The sequence below is a fragment of the Echeneis naucrates genome, chromosome 19, assembly GCF_900963305.1.
Source record: "Echeneis naucrates chromosome 19, fEcheNa1.1, whole genome shotgun sequence".
Lineage (NCBI taxonomy): Eukaryota > Metazoa > Chordata > Actinopteri > Carangiformes > Echeneidae > Echeneis > Echeneis naucrates.
In genome coordinates, this window is record NC_042529.1 from 13631494 (window position 1) to 13647707 (window position 16214).

Sequence of the window (16214 nt, forward strand, 5' to 3'; positions counted from 1 at the left end):
CCAGTCTAATCTGTATTTCTGACTCAATGTCAATGTATGAAATGTTCCTGTAATGATAACTGAAGCCAAAGATCAAACCCAACAACACAGAGCAGCTTCTCCGCCGAGTCACTTTGACAATGCAGTTTCTCCAAGTCTCTGTCATATCTGCCCCAATTTTCACAATCATTTCATTATATTCAAAGATGACTTCTTCTTTGTCTCAGCTCTGCATAGATATACACACCCATGCTCATGCACTTTTTCACACACACACAGATAACTGGTGCATTCCTCACATATACTAATTTGGGTTTCTTCGCTGTTCTGTATGGAACCATAAAAGAGCATCTGTTGTCAAGGCTCAAAGAGCAAGAGGAGCAGATACCACATGCAGCAGAGCGCGCGCACACACACACAGCCGCACACCTTAAAACACGTCTTCACCTTAAGATTTAATAATGGGAAGTTGTATTTTGTCTCTATAATGTGTGTATAGAGTTAGGTCCGCCAACATTAGTAATACCTGAGCCACAAACACAGAGACACACAAACGTTCACATATTACCCAGGATTATGATCAGAAGAAGGTTTCATCATAATATTGAGACAGGCTTTTACACTGTTGTTTTGATGATCCTCTGCTTTTATCTTCCTTATTGGTTTTAATCCCTCAGTGCTGTCGAGGAGTTACTCATCTGTCAAAACCTCAGAGGAGCCTAACCGCCCTGCAAGGGATGATGGGGAGGAAACATTGGTCTGCTGGCCTCCAAAATCATCTATACTGAACACAGGATCCAGTCGAGCAGGTGCTCACACTTCCGTTCAGAGTAAAGGTGACAGTTGAGAGCGGAAGGAAACTAAACACACCTCTTTATGTATCCGTGTGCCAATAGGTCAGGCAGCTGGAGGTGTAGTAGATGCTGTCATGAAGATGTGGCCACCTCCTGCTGGTCCTAAAGACCGGGACCCAGAGAAAGACATTGCGCCCAGAGAAGGCAGCTATCTGGGTCCCCAGAGTCCCACTACCTCTGAGGGAAGCCAATCCCTCAGGAGCAGCAGACCTCTGGACCAGCCCATCCTTCAGAGAGTCCTCAGCCACCCAGGCCAGCCTCACCCTGCTCCTGCTACTACGCAACCACCTCCAGGTCAAACATCCAAAAGACATCTGTCTCCTCTGAGGCTTGTACTGGTCCAGCATTACAGGGGAAAATCCTCCTGATGTGGCAATTGACCTGCACTGATCAATATATTAGTATTTATGATTTTTAAAATCTCTGCCCCTGCCATGATATTTGAGATATGTGTGTGTTAAGTTAGAGCAGCGGTTTAGGGTGATATTATTTAATCATCAATACAGAAGCAGCAGTGCAGAGATTAGTCCTCTTAGTAAATATGCTCATTCTTCCTCTTGTATTACAGAGCAACAGAATGAGACCAGTCAGAGAGAGACCCAAGAAGGGAGTCTCCCAGCTCCCAGACCAGCCCCCAATCCTCCATCTGCACAGCCTGCTGAGACCATCAGGGACCAGCCTGCACACAACAGCCTGTAGGCTCCTTCTCCTCATCCCACACTGGTTAAAATATCCATGGACAAATCTATTGTTGATTTTTACTTTATTCTCCTCCTTTTTCTCTCTGTGTCTTTTCCAGCGTCATCCCTGAGGCTGTGGTGCTTTCTAGTACATTTCAGGGGAGTGCTGACACTCAGCGCCCTCCTCTGAACCTGGACTTCCCCCTTTGGAACAGAGCCCAGCCTCCACAGGCCACTCTGGAGGACATGGAGCTCACCTGCCAGAGACCCACCACCGTCAGTACCCTCTCCTCTTGATGTTTACCGGGCTGGGTGTTCGCCAGCGTTTCTAAACTGCTTTTCTTCTGCAGGTGGTGTTATCTGATGATACTACGGATATGGCGGAAATTGGTGAGTGGGGAGAGCAGCTGGTCAACTCCTTCCTGTGCCACTGGAGGGACAGCAATGAGCCAGGTTGCCCCACCCACGTCCTGTGGTGCAACCAGAGTGGCGAGACCGGCCAAGCCTACGACTTCAAGCTCACATTCACACACGGAGGACGAGAAGAGGTGGTGTACGTGGAAGTGAAGTCAACTATAAAGAAGGAGAAGTCATTCATCCACCTCTCAGCTAACGAGCTGGACCTTGCACTGAAGGAGAAGGAGCGCTACCACATCTTCAGGGTGTACAGCGCAGGAGATGCTCAGAACGTTCGCCTGTGTCGCATCCAGAACCTGGCTCAGCATCTTCACACCAAAGACCTGGCACTTTACCTGTTTGTATAAGTTTAGGGGGGGTCTTTGCACAACAAGAGAGGCCCTAATGCTTTCATCAACCCTTTTATGTTTAACTGCACTGGCTTTAGTGCTTTAATTTATGCTTTTTACTGTGTCTTCTTTATTTTATCTGCTTGTCAGAAAGAGACAGATTTTGCACATTCCTTTTTTAGTTTTCTCTGCTGCTCTACTGCCAGCATACTTTTCTAGTCTCTTTACGATTTTAAAATGGTCAGAAGCCAATTATATATTTTTTACCTTTTTTATTCCCCCACCTCACCTTTGCTCCATCAGTCAAAATAAAAACTGGTTGAATGAATGAATGAATTAATTAATTAATTAATTAACGAGCCATTGCTGGTTTTGGTCCTGAAGTTAAATTAGACACTACACCTTCACTAAATCGGCTCAACCTCACCAACAGATAGAGTGATTACAGCTGGAGGTTAAGTTAAATCAGCTGACCAGACACATCCCTCACAGGCTCACATCATTCCTTGTAATTACATTGACACAACCAGCAGGCTGAACAAGCACAAGTTCCACATGTTTTACTTTATTCAGGGGATCAGTGCAGAAATACTGAGAAATAGTCTAATATATTAAAATAATCACAAATAAAAACAGCTCAGAATATAGCAAACTTTGTAAATCAGACCACTTTTCTGTGTGATGAGGACAGGCGGGATTAACGAAAAGATCCTTTGGGGGAAAAAACCAATTACATCCAATGATGCAATGTCTTAGTAACCAGTCACAAAGGGCAGGACTCAGGGACACAAGTCACTGTGTCAACCAACAACAGTATGTTTCACAGGGTTAATAAAGATAATCAAACATTAGCAGGTGTGATCAGGTCCCCGCTCATTCTGTGGTGATGTGAGTTGAGATACAAATGATAATTCTGAGCCACATTCATGAGGGGGGTGATGTTATTCTTCCATAAATACCATATTCATACACTGAGTCTCCTTTTGCACTACAATGTCTCCTCTGTGTTAGACCTTTGAGGTATTCAAGTCTATTTTGTAAATCTTAACCTCAGAGTTTAATAATTAAAATGATTCAAAACAATGTGATGACTCAAGCATGATTTATCATGGTGGAGTGTTATCTATAAAAACATACACCCTATTTTCTTGATAATAAGCAAAGTTGTAGTAGTTTGTCAAACCTTCATCTTTGTTTCACAATTGAGACCTAGCCAAAACATAAAACAGGAGACAACGGGTATTATTTCTATAACCAAGTCTCAGCCTTCTGTGAGGTCATGCATTGGTTTGTGAGTTGCTGTTTGAAGCCTCTGGATTATAATCTTGGTTTTCTGAAACCATAAGAAACCATGTGTGAAAGAGAAGGCTCTGTAGTCTTCCCTGATTGTGTGTTTCAGTAGCCACACCTGCTAATCCATCCCCAGCTTTGTGTTTTTTTTTTCCCTCTAAATGGGACCATCATTTAAAGCATGAGCATCATGTTGCCTTGAAAACTTGAAACTAGAGACTGAGACCATTAACTCATTAGGGGAAATGTTTAATGAGCTAATAAAATCAAGTGAGACATAGGGCTGTTTCCCCATAGACTTCAATACAATCTGACTTGTTTCCCCAAGATGGTTATTGCTGCTGTTTGCTAAACGTACAATTCATCTTCATCACGGATAATTGTGATGAAGATAGTAAAGAGGGTCATAAATATAAGAGGATAGAATAAACCTCCTAAATCAGCAGCCGGTGAACCTGTTTATTTGGAAGTCATGTCATTTGTAACACGATCATTAGCTTTCTGAGTCTACAATAATTAACAATAATAAACTTAGTTGTATTAAAGTTGTCAAAGTTTAAAAAACCTGTTGGACTATAACGCCAGTAACCTGCCCGCAGTCTCTGAATGTGACGGTTGCACCACTTTAGCTAACGGACACAGCCGCCCCTCCGGTTTCCCACCGTTCCTGAAGGCAGCATAGTCTGTACGGAGACAGCGGACAGCGGCTGCTCCCGGCGGAGCCGCGCGCTGATTGGTCCGAGCGGTGAGAAGTGGGCGGGCTCCCCCACCTTTCCCCGTCCTCCCCTCCTCTCCTCCATCCTAGAGGACGGAGCGATGCGGAGACAATAGGACGCGGAGCCGGAGGAGGCTGCAGGATGCTCGGCGTCACATCCACACGCACACGGCTGCTCGGAGGCTCGTAAAGCTGGACACCGAGATCAGGCGACCCTCCCCGGCTTGTCCGGCCTTAGCATGCGCTCATCTGACCCGGCGGTTGTCCAGCAGCCGTGGCTGACAGGGTGGGCTCCTCCGCCGCCTTATGGGAACCGACTGACGGGTGAGTGTGGGACCTGACCCGGGCTGACTCCGTCCGATCCCTGCTCTCTGTGGCTCTCTGAGGACGCTGAGGTGGACCGGCCGGTCAGCTCGGTGCGGCAGCTCGACACTGAGCCGATCCCCGGCGGTGCTGATGTGTCATCCTGTTTATCTCCAGCCAGCAGCACCGCCAGCCGCACACACGCTATACAATACTGCGTGTGGTGGAATTTGTGCTGTCGATCGCAACTCAGCCCCTTCAGCAACACAACCATGCGTCCTGTGTTTTGGGGGGAGTCAGGTATATGCTGCAGCTCGTGTGTGTGTGTGTTTCTGTGTGTGAGTCCGTTTCCAGTAAGTGACAGTGATTTTCCTCAGTCAGCTCTGAGCACACACTGCAGGAAGGACCAGCACTGAGCTGATCCTGCATGTTATTTACATCCTGAGCTGAGTCCACATGCAGGTTGCACAGCCATTTGTGTGCGTCCTTGTCAACAGTATTGTTGGGATGAACACCCATGATGTTGTAGTGTTGTCTTCCAAAAAGAAATTCTTGGTCCTGACAGTAATCAGTGTATTTTGAGACACTGTGGCAGATTTCCTGTTGTATGCACGCATGCCTATATGGGTGTGTGTTAAGTCCAGGACACAGCTGATCAAAGTGGGCTTAAGCTCCTCGATGGCACGTAGACGCATCACACTCAGATGATGAGTCACAGATCCCAATGCATGTCACACCGCCAGCCCAGTGTGTGTCTACCAGTGGTGGGGTTGTTGTGGTCACATCAGAAGCCAGATGTGGTAGGACCTTTAGCCTGTTGTCACCTGTACTCAGACTGTACTCAGGTGTTTTGTGTGGCTGCAGAGTCAGAGCAGCGCTCCGTGCATCAGCAGGGTGGTATAATCCTGAATCACTAAACATGGTTGACAACACGGTGAAGCTGTTTAGGCACTGAGCTCGTCTGTGTCTGACCAAACCCGCACGCATGTAGAGAAAACCTTCACTAACCGATCATTTTCCATTTCAAGGTCATTCGTTGGGATAACACAACTTAACAACATGCTAGTATGGTTGGCAGTCAACCAATGCTAAGCTAATCATGTCATGATCCAATTAAACAAAGACAGTATTTGAATATGAAGGAACCAGGAGGTAATTAGCTTAGCTTCACTTATTTTAGGGGGGCTTATCTTATTTTAGCATATAGGCTGCAGAGGGAAACACCTAGCTGAGGGATCAGTGACTGTAGACTTAGAGGGGCCACAGGTACCCCCCCCCCCAGACTTTTGTCGTTACCTGAATGTCGCACATGTTTAAGCAGACACTCTTGACAGCAAACCAACAGGGGGCCTCTCTGGAGGGTGGCGGGGTTACTGTGATTGTATCTTTATGGGAGATATAACCAGGGCTTCATCTTTCATTGCAAAATGTGCCATTGTTGGGGGCCCCCTTTCGCTAATGGGGAAATGGTTTGACCATCCAACCTACTGATATTCATGAACTTCTATCAGTAGCATTCGCAGTAATGTTGCTGTTAAACTCAAACAGCCGTTAATATTATTGTGATTACCGCATGGTGATTCCCCTGCTCCCTCTGTGTGTCTCTCACTAAATCCAGCCGGTCGAGGCAGATGCTGCCACCCTGAGTCCAGTTCTGCTCAAAGGAGTTGTTTCTCTAAATAATATTATAACTAGACTCGGTCTGTAAACTTCTGTACTGAACTGGCGCTATACAAATTCATATTTGCTGGAACTGACACCAGCACCTGTAAATTGTCACCTTGTTTAATTCGTAAATGGACTTAATGTTTGTGTCGCGTGGACTCGTTGAAACTGTTTCAGGTTCAGTGACACCTTTAGGTGCCTCCCACCCAGTCCCAGTCCCACTCTTCATGCTCAGCAAAACTAATGACTGCTCAGGCTTCATATTTAACACACTGACATGAGAGTGGTGTCAGTCCTCATAAGCAACCCTCTACACAAGAAAAACCTAAATGCCAACTATTTTTAGTTTTTCTTGACACCCGGTGATGCATGCACCCCCCTGCTTTATGGTCTAAATGGGACCGTCATTTAAAAAAATTAACATCGTGCTATTTCGAAGACTTGAAAATAGAGACTGACAGCAATTGGAGAATGTTTGAGTATGGCCATTCTCGCATTGACTTCAATACAGCCTGACTTCTTTTTGGAACCAGTGGAGTTTCCCCCTGATGGTCATTAATAGAATGCAGGTTTACAGAACAAACAGTCCATGGTTTGAATTTGACCTTAAAGGAGGTCAAAGGTCATTTACTATGTCTGTCCTTAAGACTGAGCTGTAAGATTTGCCGTAATAGTAGATGCTGGACTGATCACCACACTCTTTTTTTTTCTCTACACACACACACTGTTTCGCTCTCCCCTTTTCTCTCTCATTATTTTTGTTCCCATACACCAGTCCCCATCAGAGTCTGCTCTTACAAACACACACACAAACACGCTGTGGTCTCTTTGATTATGTGTTTGTGCAGCAGTCGATCGCTTCTGTTTGCCAAAGCTTTTGTAAAACCTTTGTTACCAAGTTTTAATGAATGAAGAAATGTTCCTGTCGCTGCTGTATGCGGCTCATGTCTCAGGGAAACGGAGTTCACTGAAATGGAAAAAGGATGGAGAAGGCATTGCTGCAATTGTTGGAGGGCAGTGTGGCTGCATCAGCTCAGCGGGGGTGGACGTGGCTGTGATCATCGCCTTGGCTCGTTGAATGTGCTTGGCTGGTCAGCTCTGCCCGCTGGTTGCATAAGCAGTCTGGGATTTAGTTAGCTGGGGCCCCTGGTTGATCCTCCTGCCTCCATAATGTTAAACCTGGTGGCACTGTGTCAGTTTCGGGGGTTGGGGATGAATTTGCGTTCAGTTTGAGGGAACATTGTGCATTTTCTGTCTGCCACAGTTTAAAGGCTGTGAGAATCCTGAAATAGGAATAGAAGACTTTTTTATAGACGATGGACACAAATCTGACACAAAAAAAGTTTCCAGGAGAAACAACTTTGTTCTTCATCAATTAATCACTAATTTGGTTGCATTTTCACGAGGAATGAAAATATGCTTCACAGAGGAGAATGTTTGAGAGTGGAAAGACTAGATCTATAAGTGAAAGTATCTCAAAAAGGGGGGTGGCTGTTTCAATTGGTCAAGCCTCAAGACCAAATCATTTTCCAATGACTTCCAGGGTTTTTGTCAGGCCATTCACGGAGAGAGGTCTGCTCTGGATCAGAATAGAGGAGCATCAGTGGAGGAGTAGTTTTACACGCTCTGTTTTCTTGGTTACCCTTAAAAACAGACCTGGCCCACTTTCTGGAAGTGTACAATACATTTTTCCGATGCACAGAAGACACTAGTTGATCTGATTCGGTTTCCAGCCTCTCCGGGACTCTGAGCGTTGAAACCAGTCCTGGACGTAGAGAGAGAGAGAGAGACAATGTGCTCCAGTTTAACAGTTGGAGCATTCTACAGGAGGTGGCACAGTTTTGGTCTTGAACATTTGTTTTTTCACAGGAGACTGTTGCTGATTTATGTCCCAATTTCAGAAGGACCAGTTGAATGCTGGTAAGATGATGGTCAGAGAAAACTCAATTCTAAATAAATGTACCCCCCCACCAGCAATGACAAGGGAGACGGGACAAGTGGGTGAAATCCTGTTTGGAAAGTTATTAGCTCAGCGTTTTTAAGCTTGATGATTATTAATTATCAATATGACTTGTAGGTAGAGTGATATGTCATCAGCATACAGTGATACTTTGTGCTGCTTCATCCCTGTTTGGATGATGGTTTGTGGTTTATCATTAGTTAACACAGATATCAGTTTATCAAAAGCCTTTTCTGCCACCAATGATGAAACTTCCTTGTCTTTTACCTCAGTTCCATGATAAAATATGTGTGGCTGTGTGGCTCACTTCATGCATATAACAGCCTGGTCCTTGGACAAGAACTTTGGCTCCACACTGGTCAGCCATTTTTACGAGAAATACAAGCCTATATTGCCGATGAAGTTCAAAGACGCTCCTCAAAAGATTGACCAAGCACAGTATGGATTGGCTCTTAGAGTCTTTCTTGATAAAACCCTGTTGTTAGGGCATTGGTCCAGGGGCTGTTGGACCAACATCTGCCTCTTTGCTGACGGGGTTCTCGCGCTCTTTTCCTCTACAGCTACAGTGACTCCAAATTCTAGAAAAGGTTCAACATGGTATTATGTCAGTCTCAGACCTTCACAGAACTGCTTGAAAGCATAATTATTGTGGTGCAGTCCATGACTTCCCAACACTATTAGTGATTTATTTCTTATCTTACCTGTCCTATTTCCACAATGACTTCACAGCGTCGGATGTTGGAAAAAAAAATGGTAAGCCTGTGCTTTTCTCTGAATGTGGACGGTCCCTCGTATAAATGTGTCCCACAGCAGTCCAGGCTGCACTTCAGGAGGCCTGGAGTTGTTCTCTAACATGACTCCATTGACGTGAAATCTTTATTGAACAGTTGAATAAATCTTTTCTAAGTGTACTGCGGGTGCAGCTTATGTATCATATGGCCGGGGCTCATTTCGCAATTAGTGTGTGTGCACCGAGCCTGTCTGACGCAGCACACACACACTGAGTCTATGACTCATTCAGAGGCTAGATGATACTAATTCTGCTTCTATATAAATACAGAGGTAGCTCTCTTTGGGAGACACACACACACACACACACACACACTGCCAACATGCAAGAACACTGTGTTTGATAAATGCAGCTAAGGCAAAAGAGAGAGAGCGTGTGTGTGACAACAGCTGGGAGTGTCTGCTCTAGACACACACACGGGCACACAAAGAGCGGATTTAAAAATGATGGAAGTCCTAACATTGTGATCGTCGTTCCACCGGAACGGCTGGCTTAAAGCTAGCCTCAGAGTGCTAAATGCTAATGCTAACTCTGATGGTTTTTAATGTTTACTGTGTTTAGATAAGCTTCTGCTCATTGGCCCTAGAGTTCAGCTGAGGCCGATGGGGAAGAAGATACACAAAAGCTGTTATTCCAGTTTATCTTGAAGGACATGTCTCCACCACATTTTACAGAAATGCAATACATTTGGCTCTAATCTGCTACTTTAAAGAATTTTAAAAAAACTAACCCACAATTTAATCTCTGTTGTCTCAGCACACACACACAGTGCCACACTAACACACATGGTGTTGTATGCAACATACTGCAGTTAGAGTCTGATCATAGACAGACACAAATGACCCCCCCCTCCCCTCACACACACACACACACCTCCTTTCATCACCAAACTGACTCATCCCTCCTCACCTGCTGGTGTCAACTGCTCTTCCTGCTCACTTCACACTGAATGTCACACCCCTGCAGAGGAACACAGGCCTGCTGCGGGAACAACAAGCTGCCCGACCTGCTGAGTTTGGTCACGTAGTTGGTGACTTCACATGCCATGAAGAAGGTGATCTGCTCACAGCTGCTCAGTCTGCACCGCTGTTGTTTCCTACACCCTCTGAAGGGCTTGGCTGGGGAAAAGATCAGATGGTAGTTTGTGTGGAGACGGACGGGCCACATGTTGGCGTTGGTGTAAATACGAGACCAGACAGATTTATATGTTTTAGCTCAGGGATGGAGAGAGGGAGCTTTCCAGTACTTTGGGTTATGTAATGTGTGGGTATGTGTCTGTGTGTGTGTGTGTGTAGGTCCAGACTCACAGCTCAGCTCTGGCATCCCCCTTAGTGAACAGAACCACTTCAGCCTTCACTGCAGATAATTAGCATTTTCAGTGACTATCACACTGCAGATCGGAGCAGGAGACTGCAACATCAACTGCTGGTCCACAACACAAACATCACACTCAGACACACACAATCACCTCTTCACATTGTGTGTGCAGCTTCTTCTTCTTTGCCTTTACTTACAGGAGGTGTATAGACAACAAAGATCTGACGAACAACTTGCTTTATTATTATATGATTAAAGTATAAATTATGTAAAACTAAAAAGTGAAAGCAGTGCTGAAGAGCCTCAAACATGCATTGTATCGAATAAAGTCAGATTTTATTGAGGGCTCTGGGAAAATATGGGATTTATTAGCTCAGTAAATGTTCTCCAAATGAGTTTATGAGCTTAGTCTCTAGTTTCCAGACTCCTTCAATACAACACAATGTAGATCTTTTAAGTGACGGTCCTATTTAGAGGAAGACAAATCATAAAACTGGGTATGGATTAGGGCGTGGCTACTGTGTGAGTACCACCCAATCAGAATTGGGTCAGCTCACGCCTCCTCTGCTCCACCTTCTCCTCTAAATGTGGTTTCTTTTGGTTTATTATAATCTTGTTACTTTTATCATTATATCTATGATTCATTATCATATTTTACATGGGAGGAAACAAACATGTTAACAATGGGAGCCCCATCGAACCGAGGTGAGACATGTTTTTATTATTGATTTTAGCATTGGTCGTCTTTTTTCAACAGTGACACCAGCTGGTAGCTGCTTCTGCTCCTGTTCCGCCTGAGCATCTGTTCCCCAGTTTTTCTCTCAGTCCGTCCTCTGCAACAATCCCCAGCATGAGTTCCTCTCCGCTCGTGTCCCGAGCCAACATGGACATCCTAGATGAGCTGCAACTGATCGCAGCCCAAAACCTGGAAAGGGTGGAGGTCAACAAGTACTACGAGGTGATCAGGGAGCTGGGCAAAGGCACTTATGGCAAGGTGGACCTGGTTATCCACAAGATCAGAGGTGAGGGGAGGTTCCCGTGGGATAAGGACATGGCGTGAAACAAAACCATTCAAATATCTATTGTTTTCCCCCAAAAGGTACAAAAATGGCACTGAAGTTCCTGAAGAAGAAGACAACAAAGCTGAAGTCGTTCCTGCGGGAGTACAGCATCTCCCTCTACCTGTCTCCCTGCCCCTTCATCATCAACATGTTCGGGATCGCCTTCGAAACAGACGAATACTACGTGTTCGCGCAGGAGTACGCCCTGGCAGGAGACCTCTTTGATATCATTCCTCCACAGGTATTGCTACTGCAGAGCAGTGCTGTTTTAAACAAGGCACAACATCCATCTTGATGGTGAGATCAGTGAGGAAGTCAGTTCAGGACTGATCTGAAAACACTGACTGAGCCTCTGGAGTTGGATTTAAAACTAAAGGAATTACATCATTTTTCACATTTACAGCTGCTGAAAAAGGAGCATTTCTTACTGTGGTGTCACAACAGGCAGCAGTTTGCTTCTGAGTGTGTTGCTACTAAATGTATAACATCCGAAGTATCAAACCATCAGAAACAAGTAGAAAATTGCGACCGACACACACGATTCTGAACTGAACCCTTCTGAATTTTTTATTGCTTTGCTTAACTTTAGATGTGTCAAACAAACACACAAGATTTACATTTTATTTTCGATTATAAAAATATACCTAAATCATAAAATTCTGTATATATATATATATAATAAAATATACCTGATGAAATAAAATAGTATAAGAATACATTTATATATACTATATATTGGATATGGGCCAATCCTTGGTTGGTCTGATGCTGTAGTAAACTGGTACCAAATCAAACCACTGTTTAGGATAAATAAAATGTGTGTTTGAAAAGCTCTTTAAGTTATAGGCTTCAATTCCAAATTTATTTTAATTTCAATTTGTCTCTATCCTACAAAGTAGTGTTGTTCTCCTTTGTTCCTTTGTCCTCTGGCATCACATGGAAACATTTCATCATCTTTTTTTGTGAGCAGACGTCCAAATGAAGGTAGAAGACGGAGATATAAAGTTGCCGATGTTCATTTGAAGCGGAACTGTATCCATCTGTTCCGCTCTGGTCTGTCTGTCAGGTCGGGCTTCCTGAGGCCGTGGCAAAGCGCTGTGTGCACCAGGTGGCCATCGCTCTGGACTACCTGCACTGTAAGAAGCTGGTCCACAGGGACATCAAGCCTGAAAACATCCTCATCTTTGACCGAGAGTGCCGAAAGGTCAAGCTGTCTGACTTTGGCATGACCCGCCGGGCTGGCTCTCCTGTGAAAAGAGTGAGTAGCAGTACCATGTTGTCACCTCTTAACATCTCGTATCCTTTTGGATCCGTGGTGGTAACTTGTTGAGCTCTCCCTCCAGGTGAGTGGCACTATCCCCTACACAGCCCCCGAGCTCTGCGACATGTCCCGCCATGAGGGTTTCTGCGTAGACTACAGCACTGACGTCTGGGCCTTCGGCGTGCTGCTGTTCTGCATGCTGACTGGGAACTTCCCCTGGGAGAAGGCGCTGCCCTCTGACTCCTTTTACCAGGAGTTCATTCGCTGGCAGAGGAGGAGGACGAATACAGTGCCTTCGCAGTGGAGGCGCTTCACTGAGCAGGCCCTCCGCATGTTCCGCCGGCTGCTCTCCGTGGAGCAGGACCGCCGCTGCTCCGTCAAAGAGGTGTTCGGCTACTTCAGCCACTCCTGGATGCTGGATGCTGAAAACAACAACACCAATGGCAACACAGGAAGTGGGGGCAGTGGCGAGAGGGTTGGTGGAGGAGGAGGAGGAGGAGGAGGAGGCGGCGGCGGCGGCGGCGGCGGCGGCGGTGGTGGCGGTGGAGGAGGAGGAGGAGGAGGAGGAAGTGTGCGAGGAGAGGTGGACGACACTATCTCAACGTCTTCGTCTGGGGAAGAAGATGAGGAGCTCCTGGTGGAGAGAATGAAGCAGCAGACTTTATCTCCCCTCTCTCCCCTGTCTCCAGCTGCGGTGGAGAGGGGGAGCGGCGGGGGGGCCAAGGGTGGGTCGATGGAACCGGGAGGCAGCCACCATTACGTGTCCGTGTCCACCAACAGCTCTGTTTCCTCTACCAACAGTTACGACCGTGTGCCGCGAGAAAACAGTTCACCGGGCGGTCGCATGCTGGTGGCGACGCCCATCGAGATCTGTGTCTGAGCGTTCACGCTTCAGCCTCACACGCACACACTTTTATACCTCTCATTCAACACCATAGATGTGCATGCATGGAAAAAGGACAGTGAGTACTAACACATCCTGTTTCAAACACAGTGAGGATCAGAGACAAACATTCCTCATGAGGTCGAGCTTATGGGTAAATTCCCTCCACAGACTCCAAGAGGAGCCTCATTTACAGTTTGAATCCAGCAATGAAGCCCAGAGGAAATACAAAAAAAAAAAAAGGCTTCCATTAGAAATTGTGTCACTAAAAACCATCTGAGAAGACTAAGACCAAAATGTGTTTCTTAAAGCAATACTTCCAGCAAAAATGTCCAACACAGACAGAAGGTGGTAGAGAGCTGTGTGAAGCCAAGGGCCAGAGGATTTGTATGTTTGAGGAAATACCTTAAAATAAAATTCAGATGAGTGAATGGTGGTTTCATGTGCAACATGTGTGCGTGTGTGTGTGTGTGGGTGCGTCTGAATTATGTGTTCTGTACGTCTCCAAAAGAAGTGGATTTGTTTAGTTTCGAGAACTGTATTATTTATTTGAATCTAAAAACACTTCACTCTATCTTTTCTATTGTTTTTTTTTTCTTTCTTTCTTTCTTTCTTTTGCAAAGGTGCCGTCTTTGTATTCTGTTGTGTTCTGTTCATGTTGCAATCGTGTGCTCAGGCTCAGCTGTGCCAAATCCACTTCTCTGTGCAGCGCGGTTGGTTGATGATGATGTCGGGGAGAGCCTGTTGGTAGTCACATAATTGAAACACTCTCTTCCATAGAGCTGCTTTCAATGTGCGATGCAAGCTTCAAGGTTAAACCTGGAAATGGAGCATCCTGATCCATACATACTTGGTCTATTTTCCTCTAAATGGGGCCGTTATACTGAATAAACTTTATGTTATACTGACTGAAAATTTCACTGAGCTACTAAATAAAATGAGAAGTAGGGGCATTTTTCCAATAGAATAGATTTCCTGGTCCTACCACAGGAACGTTTGTGACCTCTGACCCCATTTCTGAAAATTTCTGACACTGCTCACACATTGTGGCTTGTGAGTGAGGTTTGATGACTGTGAAGACCAAGCCGGTTCTCCCCTACACGATTTTAGACCTTTGGTTTTCCGGGGGAACTTTTTTTCCCGACTGGCCGGGAGCTAAACTGTCTGGGCTAGAAGGTTTACAAGGTGTCTGTTCTTCATGACAAACATTTCTATTTCACTGTCAAAAGACTGTTTTGTACCCGCTCTGGAAATTCAGTTTGTACCCTGAAGCTTCTGTTTCCCTTCTCAGTTTATATTCCTTTACGTTCGGCCTTTAGCTCAAAGTATCGTCTGAAAAGAAAAGAGAAACCATCACATCTCCAATTCAATCTGAAGAAGAGGAAGAAAAAAAACTTTTATAAACTGCATGACAAGTAGCTCAAACTTAAACTTTACAAAGAATTTGAACCGGATTTAAAAAAAAAAAAAAAAACAACAAAGATACAAAGAACCACAGAATATTGTGTGATTTTTTTGCTGTAGCACAGTTTGTTGCATTTTCTCAGAGGGAGCATAATTGCCCTGATCTCTGGAGATGTCCTAGGGCTAAAAAAAAAAAAAGAAAATCTAACAATAATTACTTTCTATTCAGTGTGTTGTATTTGTATTGCTATTAAAGTCATGGTCTCATCTCACCACCTTCAAAAACAGAAAAAAAAGAGCAAAGCATGAGGACGCAAAGCGAAAGACTTGAAATTTAAAAGCGCTGGAACTAAATTACGTAGTTATAAAGAGATTTTTGCTCCTGAATGTACGGAAGAGTATTATGGCAGGAGAAAAATATTTGAGAGGAGGAAGATTTTTTTTTCACTATGCATTTAGAGAATTAAGTCGACATGTCTCCTCTGGTCCGTCCAATCCAGTTCGGAGAGCGACTGGCAGATTGACGCAGCAGCCGTGTGACGTTCAGGGTACGTTTCTGAAGTCATGCAACTGCAGAATTAATATGTGTTTCAAATCATTTCAAGAGTTTTCAAAACATTTCGACTTTATTCACGAAACTGTATTTTGATTTTAATCTCGAAATTGTATTTCGACTTTTTTTCTCGAAGCGCATACTGAAAAAAAAAAGTTAGTCGTAATAAGTGATTTTTTTCTTTACAAATTAAAGTTAAACAGCAAAAATCCATTCCTTGTTTTGACTGATCCCAAATTAAATAATTTGAAGGAGAAAAAAAAAAAGATCTTGTACAGGAATGGACATTTTGTGTGTTGTTTTCCAGACCTAAATCTGCATGAATTTGTGTGTGCTAAAGTTGTGTAGTAAAAAAAAAAAAAAAAACCTGCTCAGTGTTTCTCCGGTCACAAGCTGTAGTACTCTCTGTAGATGTAGTCTGGCTGCAAACATGTTTCTTTCTCTGTGAGATCTGCCTGACGGAGGATCAGCTGAACTTCAGCTCCTACAGAAAACGCTCGGATCATGTTCCTCAGCGAGCGAGTATGCAAAATGACTACATCTTGTGACAATCGCTGACCTCATCTGCAGCCCTCTGACTCAGAACAATGGACAGGCCTGGCGCAGCTCTGAGATGTATCCCATCACATGAGCAGATGAACGGGAGGTTACACAGGCCTGTACATGACCTCATCTGCATCATCCGTCCATCCTTACAAAGCACTTAGCCTCATTTTAATCTGCCCACAGGAGAAACGGATGAGAAGGAATCCG

The 16214-nt window shown here is 44.8% G+C and overlaps 2 protein-coding genes across 4 annotated transcripts in view; both read left to right on the forward strand.

Annotated features, from left to right (window-relative positions):
* LOC115060244 (uncharacterized) overlaps positions 1–3333 on the forward strand; it is a 35664-nt gene extending 32331 nt beyond the window's left edge. For all 3 annotated transcript variants that reach the window (XM_029528118.1, XM_029528120.1, XM_029528119.1), the window contains 5 exons: positions 657–788; positions 876–1127; positions 1402–1528; positions 1633–1789; positions 1864–3333. In XM_029528118.1, the coding sequence (XP_029383978.1) occupies positions 657–788; positions 876–1127; positions 1402–1528; positions 1633–1789; positions 1864–2277 (1082 nt within the window). In that variant the 3' untranslated portion in view covers positions 2278–3333. The remainder of the gene's footprint in view (positions 1–656; positions 789–875; positions 1128–1401; positions 1529–1632; positions 1790–1863) is intronic.
* Positions 3334–11149: 7816 nt separating this feature from the next.
* Positions 11150–13501, forward strand: bsk146 (brain specific kinase 146). Its single transcript, XM_029528154.1, has 5 exons — positions 11150–11321; positions 11399–11601; positions 12427–12618; positions 12704–13088; positions 13242–13501. Exons 1-5 carry the CDS (start codon positions 11150–11152, stop codon positions 13499–13501), a joined length of 1212 nt encoding a protein of 403 aa, XP_029384014.1.
* Positions 13502–16214: the final 2713 nt, after the last annotated feature.

Excerpts from the sequence above, each read along its gene's own strand:
- bsk146 (XM_029528154.1), top strand. The coding sequence starts at position 11,150 with ATGAGTTCCTCTCCGCTCGTGTCCCGAGCCAACATGGACATCCTAGAT. Across the intron at positions 11,602-12,426 it reads TTGATATCATTCCTCCACAG|GTCGGGCTTCCTGAGGCCGT; the intron begins GTATTGCTACTG and ends TCTGTCTGTCAG. Across the intron at positions 12,619-12,703 it reads CTGGCTCTCCTGTGAAAAGA|GTGAGTGGCACTATCCCCTA; the intron begins GTGAGTAGCAGT and ends CTCTCCCTCCAG.